The sequence below is a fragment of the Leiobunum rupestre genome, chromosome 8 (genome assembly GCF_980474605.1).
Source record: "Leiobunum rupestre chromosome 8, qqLeiRupe1.1.hap1, whole genome shotgun sequence".
Taxonomy (NCBI): domain Eukaryota; kingdom Metazoa; phylum Arthropoda; class Arachnida; order Opiliones; family Sclerosomatidae; genus Leiobunum; species Leiobunum rupestre.
The window spans coordinates 7,649,396-7,674,014 of record NC_143391.1 but is presented as its reverse complement, the minus strand read 5'-3'; the positions used below and the strand labels follow the sequence as shown (position 1 = coordinate 7,674,014).

Genomic DNA, 24,619 nt, shown 5'->3' with positions numbered 1-24,619 from the left:
CTCGTCTGGGGCTCATATTTCTTTTCTCCCAAACACAAGAGCTCGTCTCGACCTCACAATTCCTCTCCCTAAACATTTGAGCTTGTCTCGGGCTCATACTTATTTTTGTTACTAACAAGGGCTCGTGTTAGTCTCATAAGAATTTGCGTAACTCGCGGGGCTCATTACAATCTGTTAATATCTTTTTGAAGTTTTAATATTTTTTTTATATTGATATATAAACAGCCGGGCGACCAATTTTCGAAAATTCTAGAAGGTAGTTCACTTTGGACCAATCAGAAAACGATTGAGTGAAATCACGTTATCCGAAATAGCCAATAACGTAAATTCCGTATTAACCTAGTAGGCCAGAGCTCTCTTCAAGGGCGACACGGCCAACTGTGATCACGCGCTGTTCGCTTTTTAGCTACGACGCAAACAGCACGTAATCAAAGTTGGTCGTGTCGGTGAAAAAGAAATCCTTACGGCTACCGGCCCGTGTTTCTCTGCGCGGCAGCGCTCCCCAGTGGCCAAGGGGAACATGATCGTGCAAAAATGGACACATAACCGTCTCTTAGAAATTTAAAGGTCTCATATCGGGCTCGTTACAAAAAATGGTCTCAGCTCGGACTCGTAGTAACACACTATATTAAATTGGACTCAGCTCAGGCTCACAGCAATTTACTATATTTTAATGGTCTCATCTCGAGCTCACACAAATACGCTATATTAAAATGGTCTCATCTCGAGCTCAAAATAAATGACCACAACGTATTGGTCTCTTCTCGGGCTCGTATCATTCTCATAATAAAGCCTGGGCTCAGTCTCAAATTGAGCTCGGGCTCTTAATGTGAGACGAGCCCGTTCAGCTATGAGGGGGAGTGTAAAATAATCCGCGTCATGCTTGTGTATAACAAATTGAACATTGAATACCTAACGTTAAATAATGTAAAAAAATATATAACTAGTAACCTACATTTAAATAGTAGCCCCTTCTAAGCATTTCTTGTTTGTATATTTTTATTCTTATAGTATTAAACTTTGTGATTCGAATTTTATACAGCGCGCGATAAAAAACATGCAAAATATTAATTACGTAATGTCGCGCTTCTTGAGATGCAATAATAATAAAAAAAAACGGTTAAACATTTGAAATATTCAAATGTTAGCGGTTAGCTGATTTTGCTCTCTCCCAAATTCATTTAAAATAAAGTTGTTTTTATTAATTTCGAGCTCTAATTATTCGCTGTCGAAACCCGATAGTAGGTTATAGTAAATAGTCATAGTTCAGCCATCATGCATCGCAATCTAACGTAGAACCACAAATTAGCATTCTTATCAAATTGTTTTCAGTCCGGTTTGATAGGATAAAAGTAGCTCTCCCAAATATAAGAACCGGAATAGTATAAGAAGAAAAATAGCAGGAGGTAAAAATAGAACTTGAGAAAAATAGATCTCCGAAATTCTTCATGTGGGAAATAGCCGGACCCTAATTTTCATAATTGGGTTTATAGCCGTACATACAATACTAACGTAGATATTCGCGATAAACCATTACTGTGCACCGGTTTAAAATATTTAATTACGGAATTTTGAACCATTCTTCATTTTTTATTTAAAAAAACTAGCTTTCTATGATTTGTTCTAGTGCGTTCTTAGCGATTGTAAATTATGGTAAAAAGAAAACTATTTCTAACACTAACCTGTGAAAAGATGTTTTCTTTTGAGTATGTACTCTTACACGATTTGATTACGAAAAGTTTTGAGCAATTCTTCAACTTTAATTAAACATAAGTTACTTTAAAGATTTAAAAAAAACCGCGTTAGCGTCGAGCTAAAGTCGGCCATTTAATTTTAGGCGAAATAGAGTGTTAGTTCACCAGTTTGGCACCGATGGCGTAACTTTCGTTGCCAGCCAAACGAAAAGCATGGGCCAAAGGCAGGGTTTTTTAAAAATTCTAATCGGACCCCACGACAAAATTTCAAAAACCGTTCTAGTTTGTTATCCGATTTCTATGGTATTTGTATGGTTATAAAAGAGATAATCAGGTAAGCTAATAATATAATAACCATGACTAGGCTTAATGACGAGTTTTCGTCGAATTAGGGTAGCGAGGCGCGAGAGTTTTTCTCGTGAGTTTTCCCGCTTTAAGACACGCCCATTTCTACGAGCTTCATCACGGCCGTAAAAATCTTCATTAGACAGTGGCGCCGCCAGCAATAGGCATGAGTAGGCACGTGCCTACGTGGAAAACTAGAGGGGTCCCAAATTTATTTAAAAAGGGGGCCCTATTTTTTCATATTGGTAAATTTTCCGTAGCCGAATTAATAAGGAAATTGCTGAAAAATTTCAAACTTGTGACTATCAACTAATGCACATATTTTATGGGTTTATATTTACTCCATTTAAAAGGATAATACCCATTGTATAATACCAGCGGGTAAGGACGTAAGCAAAAACGCAACGGGTGCCTTACGCGGCCGTCACTTCTCCTCCCGCTGAGGGGGAGTTACGCGCATAGAAATCTCATAGGTAACTAGAATGCTGCCGTGTAACTGGCAAATGGGCCAAACGCCGTGGCAGACGATAGCCAGATCTCAGCCAATCAGAGCTCAAAGAGTGGTTCTGCCAAGAATTTAATGTCACCAGAGAGAATGACGTCACCTATCTCCCGCTATAGTAGCGGATCCAAGGAGGATTATTATCCTCCTTGGCGGAACCACTCTACGGCCTCTCATTGGCTGAAGGTTCAAGGCGAACTGGCGTCAAGCTCGGCCGTAGGCGGCAGCATTCTAGTTACCTATGAGATTTCTATGGTTACGCGCGTGGCTAGACGAAACACGAAATCGCGCAGGTGCGACAGAGAGAAAAATAAACAAACAACAAGCTATCTTGTGACTAGATTTAAGGCTTGTCTATAGTTCTCGTCGCTATATTTTGACGACTATTATGAAATGACCGTCAGTAGCAGAGATGTAGACATGTAGTGTATTATTTCAAAGAAAAAAAGGATGACTCACTTTCTCTTTTTATTTCGTGCCTGCGCTATACGGGGGGCGGGGCAAGAAATATTTTGGTTACTCAATAGTGGTACCATCTCCTGATATAATAATGCATAAATATTTTCACACAAAGTAAGCGTTATTTACATTTTTGAAAGTATTTCAATTTTTAATGGGCCTTGGCTGTATCACTCGGCGATTTCCAAAGACTAAGAGGAATTCACCGAGAGTTATTAGTCTTTAGTCACGTAATAATTTACGTTGTCAAAATGCATTAGGTAAATAGGTAGTGTCATACTTATGTTTATTATGTTACTTATGGTTGAAGTAAATATATTTAAAATTGGTGGGCAAGATGGGGCCCCAAATTGTAGTGCCTACGTGGGAAAAAATCCTGGCGGCGCCACTGTCACCTTAGACATTCCAAGTGTATACCTATATAGTTTCCTGGGGTTATTTATGTAATTTTCTAGACAAATACGTATACACTCTTTTTCGCGGTCTTTTCGACCCCTATTTTTGGCCGCCCGCTAGTTGGCCATTACCTGAAACCACCGGTGGGGGGTCTAAGCTTGGGTCTTTGGTCCCAGGATATGGAGAAAGGGGGTTAAGGGGGGTAAACTCAACATGGACGCGCCCAGCAAAATTACAAAAAAAAAGAGTCTATAGAGAGACATCTCTTCCTATTCCCGTAATGTTTCGCAATTTCGTACACGGTTTTGGGACCATATGGGAATTGCAGAGAGGAAGAGGATCCCTATAACCAAAGATAATCTAGACTACTTACAGGCTTCGAGCTTAGAAAAGATAGCGCCATCTACTTTAATACCTGTCAACTAAATGTGTGAAGAAATAGCAGACGACTTTTGAATAGAGATGTATCACGTCGTCTGCTCTCCCTAGCTTTACCAGTGGAAACGGTCGCCATGTTGTGGGGGTTTCTCTTTGCTAAAAAGCATTAGTGACGTTAGTCACGTGGTCACTAAAATATCTCTATATGAATGTCCTTTAACTGAAACGTTCAGCAGCTTTTATATCGAGAGAATTTTGAATGAGGAGACAGCTGAGCTTTCACCAGTGATGGGCGCGCTCGTATCTTTGGATACTTTTAGGATACGAGATGATACTTTATCCGAAAAATAAAAATTAAAATATACGATTTTGATATGATCTTCTACATTGCAAAATGATCGCGATAGAATTTTGAAGAAATAAATTCGGGAGCGAACTATATTTGAAAAGATTCTTCTCTTACCTAGCCTAGCGAAAAAAAGAGCGGAATAGAGCTAGTGCTTCCATTTTTTGTATTAGAAATTACACGATAGATTTTTTCTGGTTTATCTTCAATTTTGTTTGTATTTGAGAGGAAATATTTTAGCGCCATCTAGATATGCCGATATACACTATTTGAGCGGCGAACGTATCTCACGTGATACCGAAATATAGCCAAACCCGAAACAATGTTAAGTGATAGAAGGGAGAGGAGCGGTCAAAGGTCGCGCCGTTTTTCTGGCTGTTTTTTAACGGGGGGGGGGGGATAATTCCCTCTATCCCTAGGCAGACAGAGGAGGGAAAGCAAAGACTGATTCTAGCGATAAAAAGCTGCGCCGCGTAGACTGAAAGGCGATTTCAAAACTAAAACCAAAACTTCCAAAAGTTATTTTTCCCACCGTCCCAACTCCCACGCAGTTAGAGTGTCACGTGTGTTGCAAACTGGCAGCGTGGGCTGTGGCGATGCAATAGCTTTATTTATTTTCCATAATTTAGTTTTTGAAAATACGAAAATTAAGATCGATTCTAATCCATAAAATCAAAATCAAATATTGGAAGGTTTACTACTGAATTAATAATCAAAAGATAAAAATTGAAATATTCATTTTAATACTTCGAACTTTTGATATGAAAAAATTTGATTCTACTTTCTCGTGAAACGTACTTGAAATATTTTTAAATATACTTTTCAAAATAATGAAAACTAAAGAAGTATTTGAAATGATACTTATCTAAATCTTTAAAGATTTCTTCTGAAATTTTTCAGGCAAGGGCAAAAAAGAATTGAAAATAATTGAAACTCTCATATCTTAAAGAAATTTGAAAGATCGTGAAAAAATCAAAGGGCCAAAACTGAATAAAATGAAAGATTGTGAATGATTTTGTCGCCATCTATGCTCAAAAATATCAAAAATAAAATGATATTTACAGAAATTTCAGAGGGAAAAAATTGAAAGTATAGTATAACTGCTGCCATCTATGTAAAAAGATACGAAAAAGATAGATAGAAATTTTTTTGTGCATCACTGGCTTTCACACATTCGATTTAAAACTCAGTCGGTAGGCAGCGATACTTTTGACAAAAGTTTAAACCATACCATCTTTGACCTAGCTGAATCTCAAAAGCCGATAAATTTGTCGATCGTCTGCCGTGCCACGGCCGTTTGCCCATTTAAAATAATTTGAAATTTTGGTATCTATGGTATCTGTGGTCCTTGGTTGACACCATCGGTTTACTTTCAAAAAACAAATGATTCGCAACGCTCCCATGTATAAGGCCGAGGCTGATGCAATATATGTAATTACGTTGTACATGACTTACGTCAGCTGCGATCCTTTTCGTTGCCACGATTTCACGGGATTCCCTGTTCAATCAAGCTGTCACTGATCCATTCGCAAATTACATTGAGGTAATAATTTATTTCTAAAATAATGCGACACAATGAATTTCCTAACCCGTTATTATATACATATATTAAAAGTAGTTATATCATGGAACCGTGGAAATAGTTCATACTTAAACAAAAATCGAATTGACAAGGCACGTGTAACCATTCCCAATTTTCATGTGTCATAAATATTGGAACAAAGTACTTTTTTAAGCAAAAGATAAACGATAAAACAATAATACCTAACCTACACTTTTTTACCAAAACACTGCAAAAAACCTAAATAGCTATCCCTTCATGAATTTCTAGTTTCTTCCTATTTTTTAGTCGCTTTTGACAAGGCTTATATATCTGTTAAAATCTTGGTGGTGGCTAATGATGCCAAGTAGCAATTGGCTACTTGGCATCATTAGCAATCCTGCCGCGTTGGCCTATGGCGGCCGAAATCTGGTTCCAGTAAAACCATAGCCAACTAAAATTAGTTTTCTATGGTAAAACATAAGTTCAGGCCTAGAACTAGATGCTAGGAATATGTTTAAAGGTAGATTTGTCCAAACCCTGGCTCGCCAGGCTGCATGAGCTCTGGTTAATTGTACTAGTTGCCCCTCTCGTTGGATATGATCATTAGGGCCACTGCTGCAGTCATCACTAGAACCTTATTTATAATTAGTTCTATAATTTTAGAATGACGGAGCATGTAAATGGAGAGAGTGTGTCAGAAGAACAAAAATTTTTTTTGATAAAAAGAAATTTGCAGGTATTTTTCTGTTATTCGTATGAGACATAACTTTATTTAATTTGTAACTTTTTTCAAAAGGAAATTCTGGGTGAAGATCGATTAAAAGAAATATTGAAGGAAAGAGACATATCCTTATATTGGGGAACTGCAACCACTGGCAGGCCTCATGTGGCATACTTTGTACCTATGTCAAAAATTGCAGATTTCCTCAAGGCTGGTTGTGAAGTAAGAAAACAAAACAAAGATCATTAATAAAAATATAATATATTTTATGTGCTTAGGTTACTATTTTATTTGCTGATCTTCATGCTTTTCTTGATAACATGAAAGCCCCTTGGGAACTTCTAGAATTGAGAACTGAATATTATGAACAGATTATAAGAGCAATGCTGACATCTATTGGTGTACCCTTGGATAAATTAAAGTTTGTTAAAGGAAGTTCATATGAACTAAGCAAGTATGTTGATGAAAAGCCTTCCTCCAATAGATGTACACCACAATCATTTACAACCTAATATTTGTAGAGAATACACAATGGATATGTACAGACTCATGTCAGTTCTTACTGAACATGATGCAAAAAAAGCTGGTGCAGAAGTTGTCAAACAAGTTGAGCACCCTTTAATTGGCAGTCTCATGTATCCTGGACTTCAAGTAAATTTTTTTTATGGGGTGTGATATTAGATATTAATTATTGTATTGAATATTAGGCTCTCGATGAAGAGTACCTCAAAGTTGATGCTCAGTTTGGTGGTGTTGATCAAAGAAAAATCTTTACATTTGCTGAAAAAGTAACAAAACTGAAAATTTATTTTCAATTCATATTGAATTAATTGATGTTGATTATTTTCAGTATTTACCACAGTTAGGATACAAAAAGCGCATTCATCTTATGAATCCAATGGGTATGACACATTAGCTGCGTTTAGTAACTCTATAAAAACAGCGCTGAGCTCAATGGTCAGTGGTTTTTTGACGTCACGTTGCCCGTCCGTCAAGCAACGAAGTCATTGGCTGTTGAGCAGGTTTTTGCTTTGCTCAACGGTCACTTGACTTCGTAGCATGGAGTAAGGCTAGCTGCAGACTCCGTAACAGATGATATTTTACAAAATTTACAACAAGAAAAGTATTCCACAAGATCCTACGTCACAGTCTCAACGATAATAATTTTTCAGTTGAGAGTTACTGAACGCAGCCATATTTATGGGTTGGAGGAGTTGCCAGAAAATGAAAATTTCTAATCTGTTGCCTCTAAAACTTCATTAGTTCCTGGATTAACCGGAGGAAAAATGAGTTCCTCCGAAGAAGAATCTAAGATTGATTTACTGGACCCACCTGCAGTTGTTAGGGCTAAACTTAAAAAAGCATTCTGTGAACCTGGTAACTCCAACGATAATGGAGTATTAGCATTTGTAAAGCATGTACTTATGGCATTAGGAAATGGAAGTGAGAATATCTATCGATGCTTAAGCCTAGTAAAATAATTCTTAGATCTAAGATTGTGTATCTTGCTTAGAGTTTACTGTTGAACGTGATGAGAATAACGGGGGTACTAGAATATACTCAAATTTTGAAGATATCGAATTGGATTTTTCAAACTTGGTAAAATAAACAGTGGAAATGCTAATTTTTTTTTATTAATTTTTTTTATTTTTAATAGAATTTACACCCTGGAGATTTGAAAGCGGCTGTTGAGAAAGCTTTAAATAAACTTCTTGATCCCATTAGACAAGCATTTGAAGATCCAAAACTGAAGAAATTGAAGGAATCTGCTTACCCCACCAGTATGTTTGTTATTTATTACACTAGCAGCTTAGCATTGATCTTTAATATTATTAATAGAAACAAAAGAATCCACCGAAGACCAAATCATTCCTAGTAGACTCGATATTAGAGTTGGAAAAGTGCTTGAAGTTAACAAGCATCCAGACGCTGATAGTCTGTATGTTTCTAAAATTGATGTGGGTGACCCTGAGGGACCGAGGACCATTGTCAGCGGCTTAGCCCAACTAATTCCAGTGGAAGACTTGCTTGATAGTTTGGTTGTGGTTCTTTGCAACCTAAAACCAGCTAAAATGAGGGGTATAGAATCTCAAGGCATGGTTCTATGCGCATCTATGTAAGTCGTTTGATGACTTAGACCTAAGGTGGTGCCTTGGTTTTAGCCTAGCCGATTATTATTATTATTATTAAGTTAAAACATTTGATTTCTGGTAGACTTTTGCAATTACTTGATTCAATACTTGAAAAGTCCTTAAAAAGTCCTTAAAAAAAGTTCCGAAAACGTTTACAGTCATAACAAGAAGCCTAGGGTTAGCTTTTCGAGTACTTGATAGGCCAATTTTTGCAAAGGCACAACCAGCGAGTTTTCGTAAAGAAAACTTATGTTTTACAGAATGTTTCCATACAAAATTAATCTCACATTGACTCCGCTTAACACTTTTTGATTGGTTGAAGACAGTGCCCGAAATGGACTTATTCACGAACTGGAATGTTTCCTTTCGAAGCTTCCGATTATTTTTAATGCACAGCTCCCATTTTTCAAAAAAACTCTTTTAAACCAGAAAGATATGAGGAAAAACTTTTACGGAATGGACTGATATCTGGTGCGTTCTGGTCCATTTCGAGCACTGGTTGAAGATTCAAATTAATTTCTTGGTATCTTCATGATGGGATATAGTTTTGAAAGCATGTAAACTTACAAAATGAAACCAAAAACATCTTAATGCCCCTCCTAGTGCTTTTTGTCATTTTTTACCTAAGCCTAATTATTTGAATACTGAAAATTACTAGAGTACTCTAAACAGCTTTTTCTAAACTAAGCCTAAATACTCGAAATCTTGATAATTAAGAAACTCGGATTTGACACTAAGAGCAAAATTATTAATACTCAACCCGAAAATCCAAAATCAATACTCTCACATCCCTAATTTTTGGAGTAAAATTTAGGGACATTTTTCATTCTTATAGTGCTGAACCAAGACAAGTTGAAGTATTAAGGCCACCTAACAGTGCTTCCTCTGGAATGAAAGTTTTTGTTGAAAGTTATGAAATTGGAAAGGCAGACGCTCAGCTTAATCCCAAAAAGAAAATCTGGGAGAAACTACAAGTATGTATACCATTTTCTAGCTGTAAGACAAGCATATCATCGTAATCTAAATAAATTTGTTTCTGCTTCTTTAATAGGTTGATTTGAAAACAAACTCTAAATGTGAGGCTGAATGGCAAGGAAACCCACTACTAACAACTGAAGGACCCATGGTTTGTAAATCATTGAAAGGAGTGCCTATCAAGTAACACTGCTAGTAAAATAGCTTAATTCTGAATCCTGTCCAACTCTTAAAAACTCCTCTTCCACATTAATAAAAAATAGGATTTTTTTGCCCTAAATTCGGCGAATTAAATTAAATATTTATTGTCAATTCGAGTTTGAATTTTTATAATTTAATAGCTAAAGGATTAACATATTTAATATTTATTTTAAAATCTATATTGTAAACTGCATACTACATTGAACCATGGCCCAAAAGGGATTGCAAAAAAAAATTTATTTGAGCCCAGTATTTAGGCCACAATTTCACTGCAATGTAAGGAAAAAGTTTTGTGCGATGAGTTAAAATCTTGAAAAAATGATTTGGAATTTCATTTTAAAAATTTCAGTGTTTTGTAAATAGTTAAGAATAAATCTTTTTATATTGATCGGGTAAGTATAGTAAATCGATTTCAATAATGACCAACGCTCAGTTTGTAGAACAATGAAAGTAGTTCATTGTGACAGATGGTGGTGCAGTTTTTGAAAGTGACAAACTATAAATGTTTTCAAAGTTACAAATCCACAGTTTCAAGATTTTAAGTTACACGAAACTATTGTACAGTGTATAAAAGAGTTATTTGTGGAAAATGCACCTAAGAAATAAATTTTTTATGTCAAATTAATTCCTTGATATTACTTTAATTGGATCACCTTAATTGAAATTAAAGATTTTAGGTCCAAAAAGAAATGGTGAAAATAAACAATTTTAGCAACTTGTGAAAATGCACAAACAGAAATGTCGGTAAGAAACGTAGAAGTTAGCGTTTACACATTTTCATGAGTTGCTGAAATGATCTCCTAATATTGTAAGATTACCTCATGCTAGCGCATCAGGAATATTCTACCCTGTTTTCGAAAAACTAGTAATAAAAAGGTTTATAAATACTGCAGTAGTATTTATAAACCGTGGTAATAGCGTTTTCCATTTGGCTTTTCACATGCGTCAAATGGAAATCGCTGTTTAACTTTTCACGTTCCATTTGTTCACTTACGTTCTCTAGTGGGTGATCTCGGAGTGATCGTGATGAGTTTTCACTCTCCATTATAATAAATCCATTAAGCTTCCCAGTGCTAAACTAGTGCGGGGAAATTGATCCTCCAGATCAAGGAATCGAGAAACAAGGCTTTTGCGTGTTCAGGGTAATTGTTTTTTGTGTTCCTTTGCAGCTTGAGAATACGAATCTGCCTGTTGCCAAAGCGAAATTCGGACCGGAAGTCCGTATCCAAGATGGCGGCCAAAGCTCTGTTGCCCTATATCTCCCTTGTCTGTTGGCTTAAAATAATGATTTAAACGTCTGCTTAGGGGTTTTCTTGGGTGCCAAACACATTGCAATGCCCAAATTTAACTTAGTCTAAGTTTGGTGTGCATGGGTTCCAAGATGGCTGCCAAAACTTTGTTGCTCGGAAATAAGCAAGGGAACAAAGAAGATGAGAAAACAACCATTTCAGAGTTCAAACATTGTTTATTGCAAGATTGCAAAGATGAGAAAATAATCATTCTTGATGTGTTTTTAGCTTATGGCAACGTTGCAAGAAAGTTAAGAAATTTTAATCCTATTCTAGCAAATCGAAAGAAATTGTCTAATTCAAACTTCCCGCCACCCGCCATTTATAATCATATTCTAGCATATCAAAAGAAATTGTTTAATTCAAACTTCCCGCCACCCGCCAATTATAATAATATTCAAGCATATCGAAAGAAATTGTCTAATTAAAATCACCCGCCAAATAAGCCTATTCTAGCATATCGAAAAAAATTGACTAATTCAAACTTCCCGCCAATTATAATCCTATTCTAGCATATCGAAAGAAATTGTCAAATTCAAACTTCTCGCCAAACTAATTCTATTACATTTTTAATTATTTTTCTTTTAATTATTGATAAAGCTTAGAAAATAAGTAATTATAATTAATTTACAACGTCGATAAATATTCCTATAATAACCTAACTTCCCGACATTAAACTAACTGCTCAACGTGTACCATGTCGTCGCTTTCCACAACGCCGACGACATTGTTTAATTCAAACTTCCCGCCAAACTAATAGCAGAGATCCTGGCAGTTATAAAGATGCAAAACTCGGCCGAAAACCTGACAAAAAAAATGCAAGCACCAGCGCCGCCCTTCGGCCGGAAGGAAGCACCCGTTTCAAGCCGAGAGACGCAAAAATTGTAAACAACGGTAACAATCCTAGGATCTCTGCGATTACTCCCCACGTACAGGCGTCGCTGCGATCGGCAAAAATTTGAAAAAAACTGGTTTGCTTAGGGTATAGGGAGTTTCGCATCTCTATAACTGCCAGGATCTCTGCTAATAGCTCTTTATAAAAAATACGAGAGTTCACGTGATTACGTTAGATTCATCCTGCAGTTAAAGTTAGAGAGCGCGCGCATGTTTTTGTTTTTGTTGAGCTCGCGCGAAAACGCAAGAGACCCTTTACACGGAAATATTAGCATAGACGAAGAACGGGTTTACCCGTTCTTCGTCTATGATATTAGGAAGCGCGCGCTCTAAAAAATAACACTTTTTATACATGTATGCGTATATATTATTTTATAGAAAGAGCTATTGCTCGATGTGTAGCTCCATCTACCGTGTCGTCGCTGTCCACGACGCCGACGACAAATAAACAACACTTAACGACATTGCGTCCATAGCAATAGTGTCACTTCGATATATCATATGTAACATAATTACTCATAAGTATGCCACTGTACCTTTATTCCATTCAAAAATCTTCACTAACGGTTTGTTTCACCACGAACCAGACGTTAGATTTTAACCTTTTTATTCATCCTAGTAATTTTGGGAGTCGCACTATTGGCTACTAACATATTTATTTAAGCCAATGGAAAACCTCGAAATTGAGAAGGCATTTTTTGCGTCGGAATTTTAGTCAGCCCAATGTAGCTTTATTGAAATTTGTGCGGTTTGTGCAGATGAAGTTAAATAATGAGTAATTAAGAAAAATAAAAGGTTGGGGAAAAGGATCAATAAGTGATCGCTTTCCGAAAATGGAAAAAGTCGTCGAAGTGGAATATTCCACCAGCGTTATTAAAGCCCATATCAAGCCTAGAAGAGTTAGGCCTAGGCTCAAAAGAATCTGCAAAGATTCCAACCTTGTAGATGCGCCAGAAAAGCTAAACCTGAATTTCAACTATTTTTTCCAATAAACCTGCTTCTTTTATTTGACAATGCAAATTTATTTTAGAACGTGAATCTCCGAGAACTTCATTAATTTGCAAATTAATTACATTAACAGAACTTGACACTATATTGTAGTTCATTTTAGCCCCTAAGCCTTGGTTGTTCAAACCGGTTTGTTTGGCCGTCGTCAATTTGACGGCTTTTAAAATTCATTTTGCGCGTGAAAATACCTCTACATGTTATGGTCAAAAAAGCACGCAAAGAAGGCTGTTTGTCCAAGACATGTACCTGTAGTGTCGCGCGCTAAAACGTCATTTCAAAATCCGTCAATTGGGCGACGGCAATAGGTGGTTTTTTTTCGCCTGTTCTGGGTTTTTTGAGCAGGTTAAAAAGTGGAGCCATATAACGTCATTTTACTACAATTCTGTCTTGACGAAAAAAACGAGTTGGAGTAGAAAGAGAGTTTTTAAAGGTTAAAGGTTATTAATAAAAAGTTTCCCATCATATTTTCGTGAAACGAAATTTAAGCAGACGACAAAACTAGATTACTCCCTCTACACCTCCTTTCGAGGAGGAGTAAAAAGTGTAACCTTAGAGCTCTGGAACAAGCGAACAAAATTCGGGACAGGGTAAATCTTACCCCGAGAACAGGCGAATAAAACGTTTTAGGGTAAAAAGTTTACACTTTTTGTCCCCGGACAAGCGAAAAAAAACCACCTATTATCGGCATTTGAGATTCGATGACGTCAAATGAAATATTACATAGGGTACGCACACGGCCAACTTCGATCGCGCGTACCGCGCTTTAGCGGCCCTGTCAATCGCCTGAATTTACCGTGTATATTTTTTCCCACCAGGCTTTCGCTACGACCAAAATTTAACGTTAGTCAGATAGGAAAAATACACAAAAAACAATTATTTTTAAATAAATTTAGAAAAACATTGAATTAAACCGAATGTAGGTTAATATTTAACTAATAGTATAATATTTTTTTCATGATTCAAATTTTTTAACAGTGTTTATAAATTATAAAAGAGTTAAACAGAAACCAAGAACATCCTCTAGATGCTGCCAGCAACATAGTATTATTGTTTAATACTTGAAACACATGTAAATAAAACAAAAAGTGAAAAAAAGATCACTGTAACTTCAGGGTAAATATATTATTTTAACATTTTTTATTAAATAATATTAAGTTAAAATATATTATAAGCTCCATAAATTATAATTTAAGGTTTAAACAAGTTTTAAGCTTTCGTCTTTTTAAACCTAGAATAATATTGTATATTTAGTAAGGGCCGGTTTGTAATTTTATCTAACTGAAATTGAAATGTTTTCCATTAAAGGTACAAACCTGAACAGAAATAATCCTCCAGGCTGCAGACCATCTGTATATCTTTTGGTACAAAATCATCCCGACAAATGTTTTTTAACCATAAACTTCTAAGGCTTTCTTCACTAGTAAACTCGTGAAAAGGTAGGTATTTTCTATTTACATGGTTTGATGTATAATATGGTACGCAACACGAAGGCATTGCGATGAATGTTTCTATCTTTTACCTATTTAGTTCCAAAGATGTACCTGAGCATCTTTTAGTTTTCAGATTCTTACTCTTAAAACTAATTAGATTTACAAAAAATACTGCTTAAGAACGGTTATAAACTCGTGAATTTGATATATATATATATACTATTAATAAAGATTTGTTATTATTAAAGATTTATAAATTTTAAGAGAGACATTATTTACGCGTCAAAACGCTCTAAACACCTCTACAGCCTTCAAAACTATGTAAACTAATATGGCGCCTTCGCGTAAAAAACGCGTCTCTTTTTCTTCATTTAATATTTATAAGGTAATATTTTTTTAAATTATGAATTATACATAAATATATTGTGAAAAGATAGTTTAACTTACTATACCTTGTTTTTTCTAAATAGGAAAGTGGAAAACCGAAGAAAAAAACATTTTTCCGCGATTTCGCTTGTATTCCCCGCCTTTGGTGATAGTAGGTTTTTGGTCGTATGTAGCGCCCCTATCGGGATTATTCATACACGCAAATTAACATTAGATGCGAGGCGATTTACGGGGCCGCTAAAGCGCGGTACGCGCGATCGAAGTTGGCCGTGGTACGGATGACGCAATATCTGTGAAACAAACCGTTAGTGAACAAATAGAGCTAGTGGCATACTTATGAGTAATTATGTTATATATGGATATATATATATATATATATATATATATATATCGATGTGGAACTATATGGAACGCCGTTTCAGCCAAAATTATTAACACGGGTAGGTATACACAGAATATATATTCGATGTGAAACTAAACAAGTTGGCAAGCCAAAATTTACCTCTCCTCGGAAGAATTGTCCCTAGTGGTATTAATTTTAAAGATATATCTCCGCAATTCAGAGTTATTTACTAAAAACGTAATCCCTGTTCAATCCCGCCCGGTATAAAATTTTAATTATAATTAAAATATTATATAATTCATATTATAAATGTACAAGCGCCAATAATTATTAATTTTTAATAATAATCCCTTAATTTGTCGATTTCATAATAATTAAAATAATTGAGACGAACCAACCGAGTTTAATTTATTCAGAATATTATAAATTAAGTAGTTACAACAATGAGTTAGACGTACTAAACAACAACAAAAATAACCAATAGAAAAATATAAAAGAATATTCAACCAAGGAACAAGTTAATCCAAATACTTTGGAATCAAGAATAAATAAACCCAAATACTGAAAGTTGAAAAAATTATCTGAAAAGAAAAACGAAAAACACCTTACCGTTAGCAATACACGGCTTACAACGTAAAATAAATGACCGTAAACGAAATAGTTAAGGCTCTTTATAAATAAAAACAAACAAACCCAATTGATGAACTGCATTAAACATCTTAATCCGTCGAGAAAACGTTTAAAATAAATTACGAAGTAATGACGGCCCAGTTAAAAACCAGACTAATATTATGTAAGAGCACGATGTATACAACTCGAAATTATCTTCATAAATGAACGATTACGCTTGAAAACTAAATACGCTAAACACACAATAGATAAAAATATACGACTGAAAAAACCAAATAAATTACAAAAAACTAACTAGGTAGACCACCCACGGGTTCTACCCTTTAACCATCTTATCTGCTGACTGCGCTAAAACAAGATTTGACCTTTAAATTTCCATACGTTCTATGGTAGAACACTCGCCTGTCATGCAGGAGGGCTCGGGTTCGAATCCCGCCCGATGCGATCGCAGATTGATACTAAGACGAATACCGTGAACAATTGATGGAAACCCTCAATTTGGACGTTGAGACGTTTATCGTAACCCTCAGTACTCGGTCCATCTCAAAAGTCAAAAAGAAGAAGTTGGAGAGAGAAAACTCCAATACATAAAAAACGCATACACAACAAACTCATCACCCACAACCGCCATAATACAGACTCAACATTCCCACACTACACATAAACATTACAATAACAAACTGTCCAATAAAACTGACGTCGTGAGTTGAAACCCTCCTGACGGTGAGCGTTAACAAAAAAAAACTACAAACCCAAACCCACGCCAAATTCATCGGTAAACGCTCACCGTCACACGGTAATATTGCCAACTTTACCTTTAAACTGTTTTTGGACTTGGACCCTGCGAACACGTCTTTTTTACCTCGGAGAGGTAAAAGACGTACGACGTTCAGAATACACACAATCCTTCTAATGTGTTAAGTTTGTTTGAGCTATTCACAGCAACCTGCAGCGCCGTTATCACAACCAAAATATATCCACGGTCACACATATATACAAATTTACACTTATTTGTTACTTCTAGTCATACTTTGAAAGCATCGAAGATTCCTTCGATCAGTGTCACTCTTATTTTTACTTCTGATAACACTTATTTGTTACTACTAGTCAGCCGTTGAGTGTCACACTTATTTATTCTGGTTACACGACAAAGACTAGTTCGATCAGTTTCCTACTTATTTGCTACTTCTGATCACACTTATTTGTTACTTCTGACCACACTTATTTGTTACTTCTGATCACACTTATTTGTTACTTGGGATCACACTTATTTGTTACTTTAGATCACACTTTTTTGTTACTTCTGATCACACTTATTTGTTACTTCTGATCACACTTATTTTTTACGTTGAGTGTCACATTTATTACTTGTGGTCATACGCCGAAGACTAGGTAGATCAGTGTCATACTTAATTGATACTTCTGGTCATACGTTGAAAGCGCGGCCCTCTCTGAACGGCGCCTTGAAAAACGCCATCGCATTACATTACGTTACATTGCTATTCACAGCAACCTGCAGCGCCGTTATCACAACCAAAATATATCCACGGTCACACATATATACAAATTTACACTTATTTGTTACTTCTAGTCATACTTTGAAAGCATCGAAGATTCCTTCGATCAATGTCACTCTTATTTTTACTTCTGATAACACTTATTTGTTACTACTAGTCAGCCGTTGAGTGTCACACTTATTTATTCTGGTTACACGACAAAGACTAGTTCGATCAGTTTCCTACTTATTTGCTACTTCTGATCACACTTATTTGTTACTTCTGACCACACTTATTTGTTACTTCTGATCACACTTATTTGTTACTTGGGATCACACTTATTTGTTACTTTAGATCACACTTTTTTGTTACTTCTGATCACACTTATTTGTTACTTCTGATCACACTTATTTTTTACGTTGAGTGTCACATTTATTACTTGTGGTCATACGCCGAAGACTAGGTAGATCAGTGTCATACTTAATTGATACTTCTGGTCATACGTTGAAAGCGCGGCCCTCTCTGAACGGCGCCTTGAAAAACGCCATCGCATTACATTACGTTACATTGCATCGCATTACATCGTATCGCATTACATTACATTACATCACATCGCATTACATCGCATGGCATTACATTGCATCGCATTACATCACATGGCATTACATCGCATAGCATTGCATCGCATTACGTCGCATCGCATTACATCACATCACATTGAATTTCATCGCATCGCATTAGATAGCATTACATCGTATTACATCACATCGCATCGCATTACATAGCATTACATCACATCGCATCGGATCTCATCGAATTACATCGCATCGCATCGCATTACATCATATTACATCTCATTACATTACATCGCATCGCATTACTAATTTAATTTTTTTTATTTAATTCAAAACTTCAATTTCATAATTACAATTTATCGTTGTGTCCGCTCACTAAGCTTAGCTTGTTTCGAGCGGACAGGTAAGTATATATTTATATATAGTTAACATTATACATATATTTATATGTATATATGTATTTTTTTCTATTATTAACACAACAAAATTAATAGCCTTCGACCCCATAAGACACGATTTAATGTTTGAAAAACTAGATAAAATAGGAGTCAGAGGTATTGTACTTGATTGGCTTAAAGACTATTTAAAATGCAGAAAACAAGCTGTTAAGCTAAATGGTAACATAGGCAACGAAGAAGATGTAATTTGTGGTTTGCCACAAGGAACAGTATTGGGTCCTATTCTCTTTTTGATTTACTTTAATAACTTCTGTAATTCGAATTGTGCTGACGCCCTGATCTCTTTCGAGGATGATACAGTTTTAGTGTTCACTGGTGATTGTTGGGACCATGTAATCGATAAAGCGAACATTGGACTAAAAAGTGGTAAACAATTGTTAGATAAAAACGTCTTAAGTTTAAATACCAAAAAAACTATTTATATAACATTTTCCGCTATAAAATCTGCTCAGCCATTCCATATTAATCTAAAAATTAATGATAATACCTGTAACAAAACTAATTACTTAGTTGATGACTGTAACTGCGAAAATATAACTAAAGTTGAAACTGTTAAGTATTTGGGAGTTTGGTTTGACCAGCATATGAAATGGAAAAACCATGTACAATCTCTGCTTAAGAATTTAAGATATTTACTGTTTAAATTTAGTTTACTAAGCAACTTTTTGAATGTCTCAAATTTACGCACTAGTCCAATCACTTCTAACGTATGGTTTGACGGGTTGGAGATTTTGCTCCAAAACCTTACTAGATAACATTACAAGAACTCAAAACAAAATAGTCAAGACTTGCTTAAAGCGACATTACTATCAACCGACGAAAGATGCATATATCGATTTTAGTGTACTCTCGGTTAGTGAATTATTTTTAAAACAAATAATTTTAGAATATTATAAATCGAACCTTTCCACAATTCTAAACCCACTTAGTTATATTTACAACACCCGTTCTGTATCTAATTATAATCTAAAAATTCCACGAAAAAAGAAACCACTCGGGAAAAAACAAATTAATTATATAGGTCCAAAATTATTTAATAAATTACACTTACTACCAAAAAATGTAAATACGCTGCCAAAACTAAAATTTCAGCTAAAGAAGATCAAGCAAATGGACATAATAGCTTTATTAGACAAAATATATAACTATTAATTTTGTTGTGTTAATAATAGAAAAAAATACATATATACATATAAATATATATATATAATGTTAACTATATATAAATATATACTTACCTGTCCGCTCGAAACAAGCTAAGCTTAGTGAGCGGACACAACGATAAATTGTAATTATGAAATTGAAGTTTTGAATTAAATAAAAAAATTAAATTAGTAATGCGATGCGATGTAATGAGATGTAATATGATGTAATGCGATGCGATGCGATGTAATTCGATGAGATCCGATGCGATGTGATGTAATGCTATGTAATGCGATGCGATGTGATGTAATACGATGTAATGCTATCTAATGCGATGCGATGAAATTCAATGTGATGTGATGTAATGCGATGCAATGTAATGCCATGCGATGTGATGTAATGTAATGTAATGCGATACGATGTAATGCGATGCAATGTAACGTAATGTAATGCGATGCAATGTAATGCCATGCGATGTAATGCGATGTGATGTAATGTAATGTAATGCGATACGATGTAATGCGATGCAATGTAACGTAATGTAATGCGATGTAATGTAATGTACAATGATGTATTATAATGTAATACAATGTAATATTAGATCAGATATCACAACTGATATCTGGAAGTCGGTTGGAAGCACTAGTCTAATCGAGTGTTATCTTTTTAATTTTTTAAATAAAATCTTTTTGAAAATTTCGAGAATTTATTACTGACTTTGATCTAATATTTCGCCTATTAGAAATTCTTTAGACATAAAGTGTAGTACATCAAATTAAAGCTTATTTTAAGAGCATTTTTATGAATGTCTAAAATCTAAAATCGAAGTTTGCCTTCATCACGAAATTGGCCGTCGAAAATGACCCCCCGTTGAATAAAAATCACGAAGTTTTAACTTGGTATAATAAAACGGTAATATTTAGAAAATAATAATCAATGTTTTCGAAATCAGCGCTATATGTTACCCTAAAATCGAGAGTTTCATAGTAATCATCGAAATATTCTTCAATTTATTATTTAAAATGTTTGAGGGTGCGAAAATGAAGTTTTCAAGAGTTTGAAAAAGTGACTTATTTTCGAAAGACTCTAGTTACGCAACCGCTGCATCGATTTCACCCAAAATTTCAATTTCCCCATGGTTTTGTCCCCTAGTTTAGGTGGTTTAAATTTCATTTGATTCGGCCGACCCATGGTTGCATGAGTTGTCGACTTGACGTGGAATTACCCACTTAAATTTAATATTTACTGATATAACCGAAGTTGTAGGTCGACTGAATCCTAACCTATCCAATAAATGTGTTTTAAACGTTATCGGACTTAATTTTAAATAAAATATCTACCACATAAAGCGAAATCACCGAAAACAGTAAATTGGGCAAATGCTCAACTTCTTAGGCTCCGATTTGAAAACTTTGTGAAAGGCTATCAATGGCAATATATGTACTTTCGAACGAGATATCATTGACTCTTCTAGTTATAACCGTTGAAGAGGTATGCGTGACACGGCGGCATCGGCGGCAACCGCTACACTGTACGTGAGACTAATACACACAAATCCTTAGGATTGTGTGTAAAAACGATCTACGCACACAAATATACGACAATTTCGACAATGGACTTTGTGAAGCCTGGAAATTGTCGGCTTATGTTTAAACCATGTACGAGAGTTACACTATAAAATACTCTTTATTAATAATAATATATAAATAGTTACCAAATATTACAAGGCATGGCACTAAACTTTCTCTGGAAGAGAGAATAGAAAAGATATGACTGGTTAGGTCGGAGTCCGTAACCAAGAGAGAGTTAATCCATTGTCCCGACGTCCCTTATATAGCGGGCCCCTCGGATGACGCTACCGGTCTCCAACCTAATTGGCTGGAGAAGAAAGCCCGCCAAGAAATATTTGCGGACTCACTGTGGTGCAATAGTTAGCGTCACCGGTAACTTTACTCCGCTCTTAACCCTTCGGGTCAGAGGTCGCCACTTTCAGACAATTCCGAAGGTGGACGACGCGAGCGAGAATGAGTCATCCCTACCTTCCCCAGCAGCGTTGACCCAAAACAACGAGATAACTCTCTGAAGTAACGGGAAAGACTGTTAGGGACAAAGCCTACATTTGCGGATGCAAATGCGGGCTTTACAACTTTAATTAATAGTTTCGGTTAGGCTATAATATTCATATTGTATGTAGGAAAGTTGTTTGCTCAATCAAAATTCTCAATAGCATAAAGTTTCATCCTGGAACTAGAAAATATAATGGTCATCTGCTATTCCCGGGGGATCAGAATAACAAGTAATGTAAAAATATGGGTAGTCTCGTGATGAGCTTTCACACTCCACAGGCAATCTCCGGGCAACTCGTGAAGATATCAGAGTTTTCCTAGGCAAGATTTCAGTTCAAAACTAACACGAAGCCTATAGAGCGCTTTCGTTTGATAAGTTTTTGAAAACATGTCACGTCACAGCTGTAGTGTTACTGGTTTTTCTTAATAGACGAATAACATTGGTGACGGCATGAGTTTCAAATTGAAAGCACTCTATTATCAGACTACTTCCAGCATTGTATTAATCTTCTTGCCTTCCCTAGGAATACTTGCTGACTGCTGTTAAATACAAACCCCGTTACTAATCTAAAACTGGATTGTGGCAAAGATAATAATAAATAAATAAATAAATAAATAAATAAATAAATAAATATATATATATATATATATATATATATATATATATATATATATATATATATAAAATAATAATAATAATATTACGCGTATTCAATAGGGACTTAGCACTAGAGAACGTCACCCATGCCTTTTCCTATAAGTAAAAAAACTGTATAAAATATGGCAACCAAGTGCCATTATCGTATAACGTTTACCGGGTTCACTTTACCCACTTCCTCCCGGAACTCAGAAAGATATTGGTCTCATTGAAATGTTTTGTATGGAAATGTTATCAGGGTTGCCACGGTACCTGGAAAACCTGGAATTCCTGGAAAAGTCAGGGAATTTGAATATGGGTATAAAAATCAGGGAAAAGCGAGGGGAAAAGTCGGGGCTTTTTAAAAATTAGTCTAAAAATCAGGGAAATGTCAGGGAATTTTATTTCAGTTGCAAATAGGAAACTTTTACTAAAATATAGGTTAAAAAATACAAAATCTTGGCCCAAAATAAGTTAAGGAAAATCTCCTTAGATGGTCAGGGAAAACATGGAGAAGTCAGGGAATTTGATACAGAGGTAAACCGTATACCAGAAATACTGTATTTCTGGGCATACTTATAAATTATTATACAGGGTGTCCACTAAAAAATGAACCGGGGCGAATATCTCAAAATACATTTTAGGTACGATTTGGAAATTTTCCAGTCGTATACAAGATATAGGGGGAAACCTACTGCGAAAATGTCGATGACCTTGCAGGGTTCGTACAAAATTTCAGGAATTAAATTCCCTGACATTTCCAGGTTTTCCCTGACTAAATTGCCAAATTCCCCTGACCATTTTTGTAGAATAAATTTATGTTTTGAGGTAAAATCTTGAAAAATGTTAATTATGTATTTTTAAGAAATTTTTCAAAAATTTATTTGCCGGATTTGTTTTTGGGGTCATTTTAAAATTCCCTTACTATTTCGGACCATTTTCAATTTCCCTGACTATTCCCTGACCATTGGGAATCATTTTCAAATTCCCTGACTTTTCCCTGACCTTTTGGAAACATTTTCCAATTCCCTGACTTTTCCAGGTTTTCCAGGTATTCCAGGTCGTGTACGAACTCTGCCTTGAACCATGTCTTCAAGGTCATCCAAAAACTAACTCGAGAACCGTAAGGGTTAGAAATTTGGTTCCAATGAGACGCAGTGGCGGCTTAAGAAGGCTGGGTCCCCGGGGCGGCGGCAGTGTTTTGTGACACCCCCCAGGACCGTGCAGAAGTCTTCACGGGTCCGTCTTCTTCAAGTTTAATAGTTCTGATTTGCACCCCCCCCCCCCCTCGAGCTTCTCCGATGGCACCCGTACCCTGGGCGGATCGCCCCCCTTACGCCGCCACTGTCCACGTGACTTTTTAAGTACAAATAGGTTTGACCCGAGCGGATGTGACCAATAGGAAGCTAGATGAAAAACAAGAAGGTCGTTAAGTTGATAACGTGTCGAAAGCGAGGTTCGGGAGCTGATAACTCTATAGATACTCGTGTTAAGAGTACTGAAATTTGCTATACATCCTCAACAGGATTGAGGGTCTTTAGTTTAAAAATTTCAATGACCTTGAACCATGTCTTCAAGGTCATCCAAAAACTAACGTGAGAACCGTAAGTGTTAGAAAAATTGCCGCTGCTGAGCGCGAATTTCACCCATTTTCATAAAATAACCGAACCATTTCGCCCTTTTCTCGAATAGTATACATAACTTTATTATTTCTAAAGAAACAACTAACTTTGTACTTACAAAAATAAACTTCGAATGAATATTAGGCTTAGCGTAAAATAAAATGACATTTGAAAATATTTTTAAATATTGTTGTCATGACGACCACCATAACGAGTTTGTCTAGCAAATTTCGATGTACCACGAATTCGTTTCGAGTTATGTGCGTTTTCTTTCAATTTTCATTTTAACGACCTTTGTGATTTTGAAAAACTGTTCCTCGACTTCCTATTGGTCAAATTCGATCAAATCAAAACTAATTAGACCTTCAATGTGACGTGGAACACTTTTCTAATTGGAATCAACTTTCTAACACTTACGGTTCTCGCGTTAGTTTTTGGATGACCCTGAAGACATGATTCAAGGTCATTGAAATTTTTAAACTAAAGACCCTCAATCCTGGTGAGGATGTGTAGCAAATTTCAGTAGTCTAACACGAGTATCTTTAGAGTTATCAGCTCCCGAACCTCGCTTTCGACACGTTATCAACTTAACGACCTTCTTGTTTTTCATCTAGCATTTCTCGGCTTCCTATTGGTCAAATCCGATCAGGTCAAAGCTATTTGTACTTAAAAATTCACGTGGAACACGTGTCTAATTGGAACAAACTTTCTAACCCTTACGGTTCTCGAGTTAGATTTTAGATGACCTTGAAGACATGGTTCAAGCTCATCGACATTTTCGCAGTAGGTTTCCCCCTACCGCTTGTATACGACTTGAAAATTTCAAAATCGTACCTAAAACAGATTTTTAAATATTCGCCCTGGTTCATTTTTTAGTGGACACCCTGTATTGCATATGCTCTATTTGCACTAGAAAATAGAAAAGCGCGGTAAATAAATCCCATAACTG

At 35.7% G+C, this 24,619-nt stretch overlaps 1 protein-coding gene across 1 annotated transcript; it reads left to right on the top strand.

Annotated features, from left to right (window-relative positions):
• The first annotated feature begins 5,483 nt into the window (after positions 1–5,483).
• Positions 5,484–10,081, top strand: TyrRS (Tyrosyl-tRNA synthetase). The gene is made up of 13 exons (XM_090155839.1): positions 5,484–5,663; positions 6,327–6,399; positions 6,460–6,606; positions 6,663–6,838; positions 6,906–7,035; positions 7,092–7,172; positions 7,235–7,286; positions 7,648–7,827; positions 7,898–7,983; positions 8,042–8,165; positions 8,224–8,500; positions 9,352–9,490; positions 9,568–10,081. Exons 2-13 carry the CDS (start codon positions 6,328–6,330, stop codon positions 9,676–9,678), a joined length of 1,575 nt encoding a protein of 524 aa, XP_090011965.1. The 5' UTR covers positions 5,484–5,663; position 6,327; the 3' UTR covers positions 9,679–10,081.
• Positions 10,082–24,619: the final 14,538 nt, after the last annotated feature.

What these genes read in the sequence shown, in the direction of transcription:
- TyrRS (XM_090155839.1), top strand. Translation starts at nt 6,328, where the DNA reads ATGACGGAGCATGTAAATGGAGAGAGTGTGTCAGAAGAACAAAAATTT. An exon ending in TCTTTACATTTGCTGAAAAA is followed by an intron (nt 7,173 to 7,234) that starts GTAACAAAACTG and finishes GATTATTTTCAG; the next exon opens with TATTTACCACAGTTAGGATA. An exon ending in GGAATCTGCTTACCCCACCA is followed by an intron (nt 8,166 to 8,223) that starts GTATGTTTGTTA and finishes TATTATTAATAG; the next exon opens with AAACAAAAGAATCCACCGAA.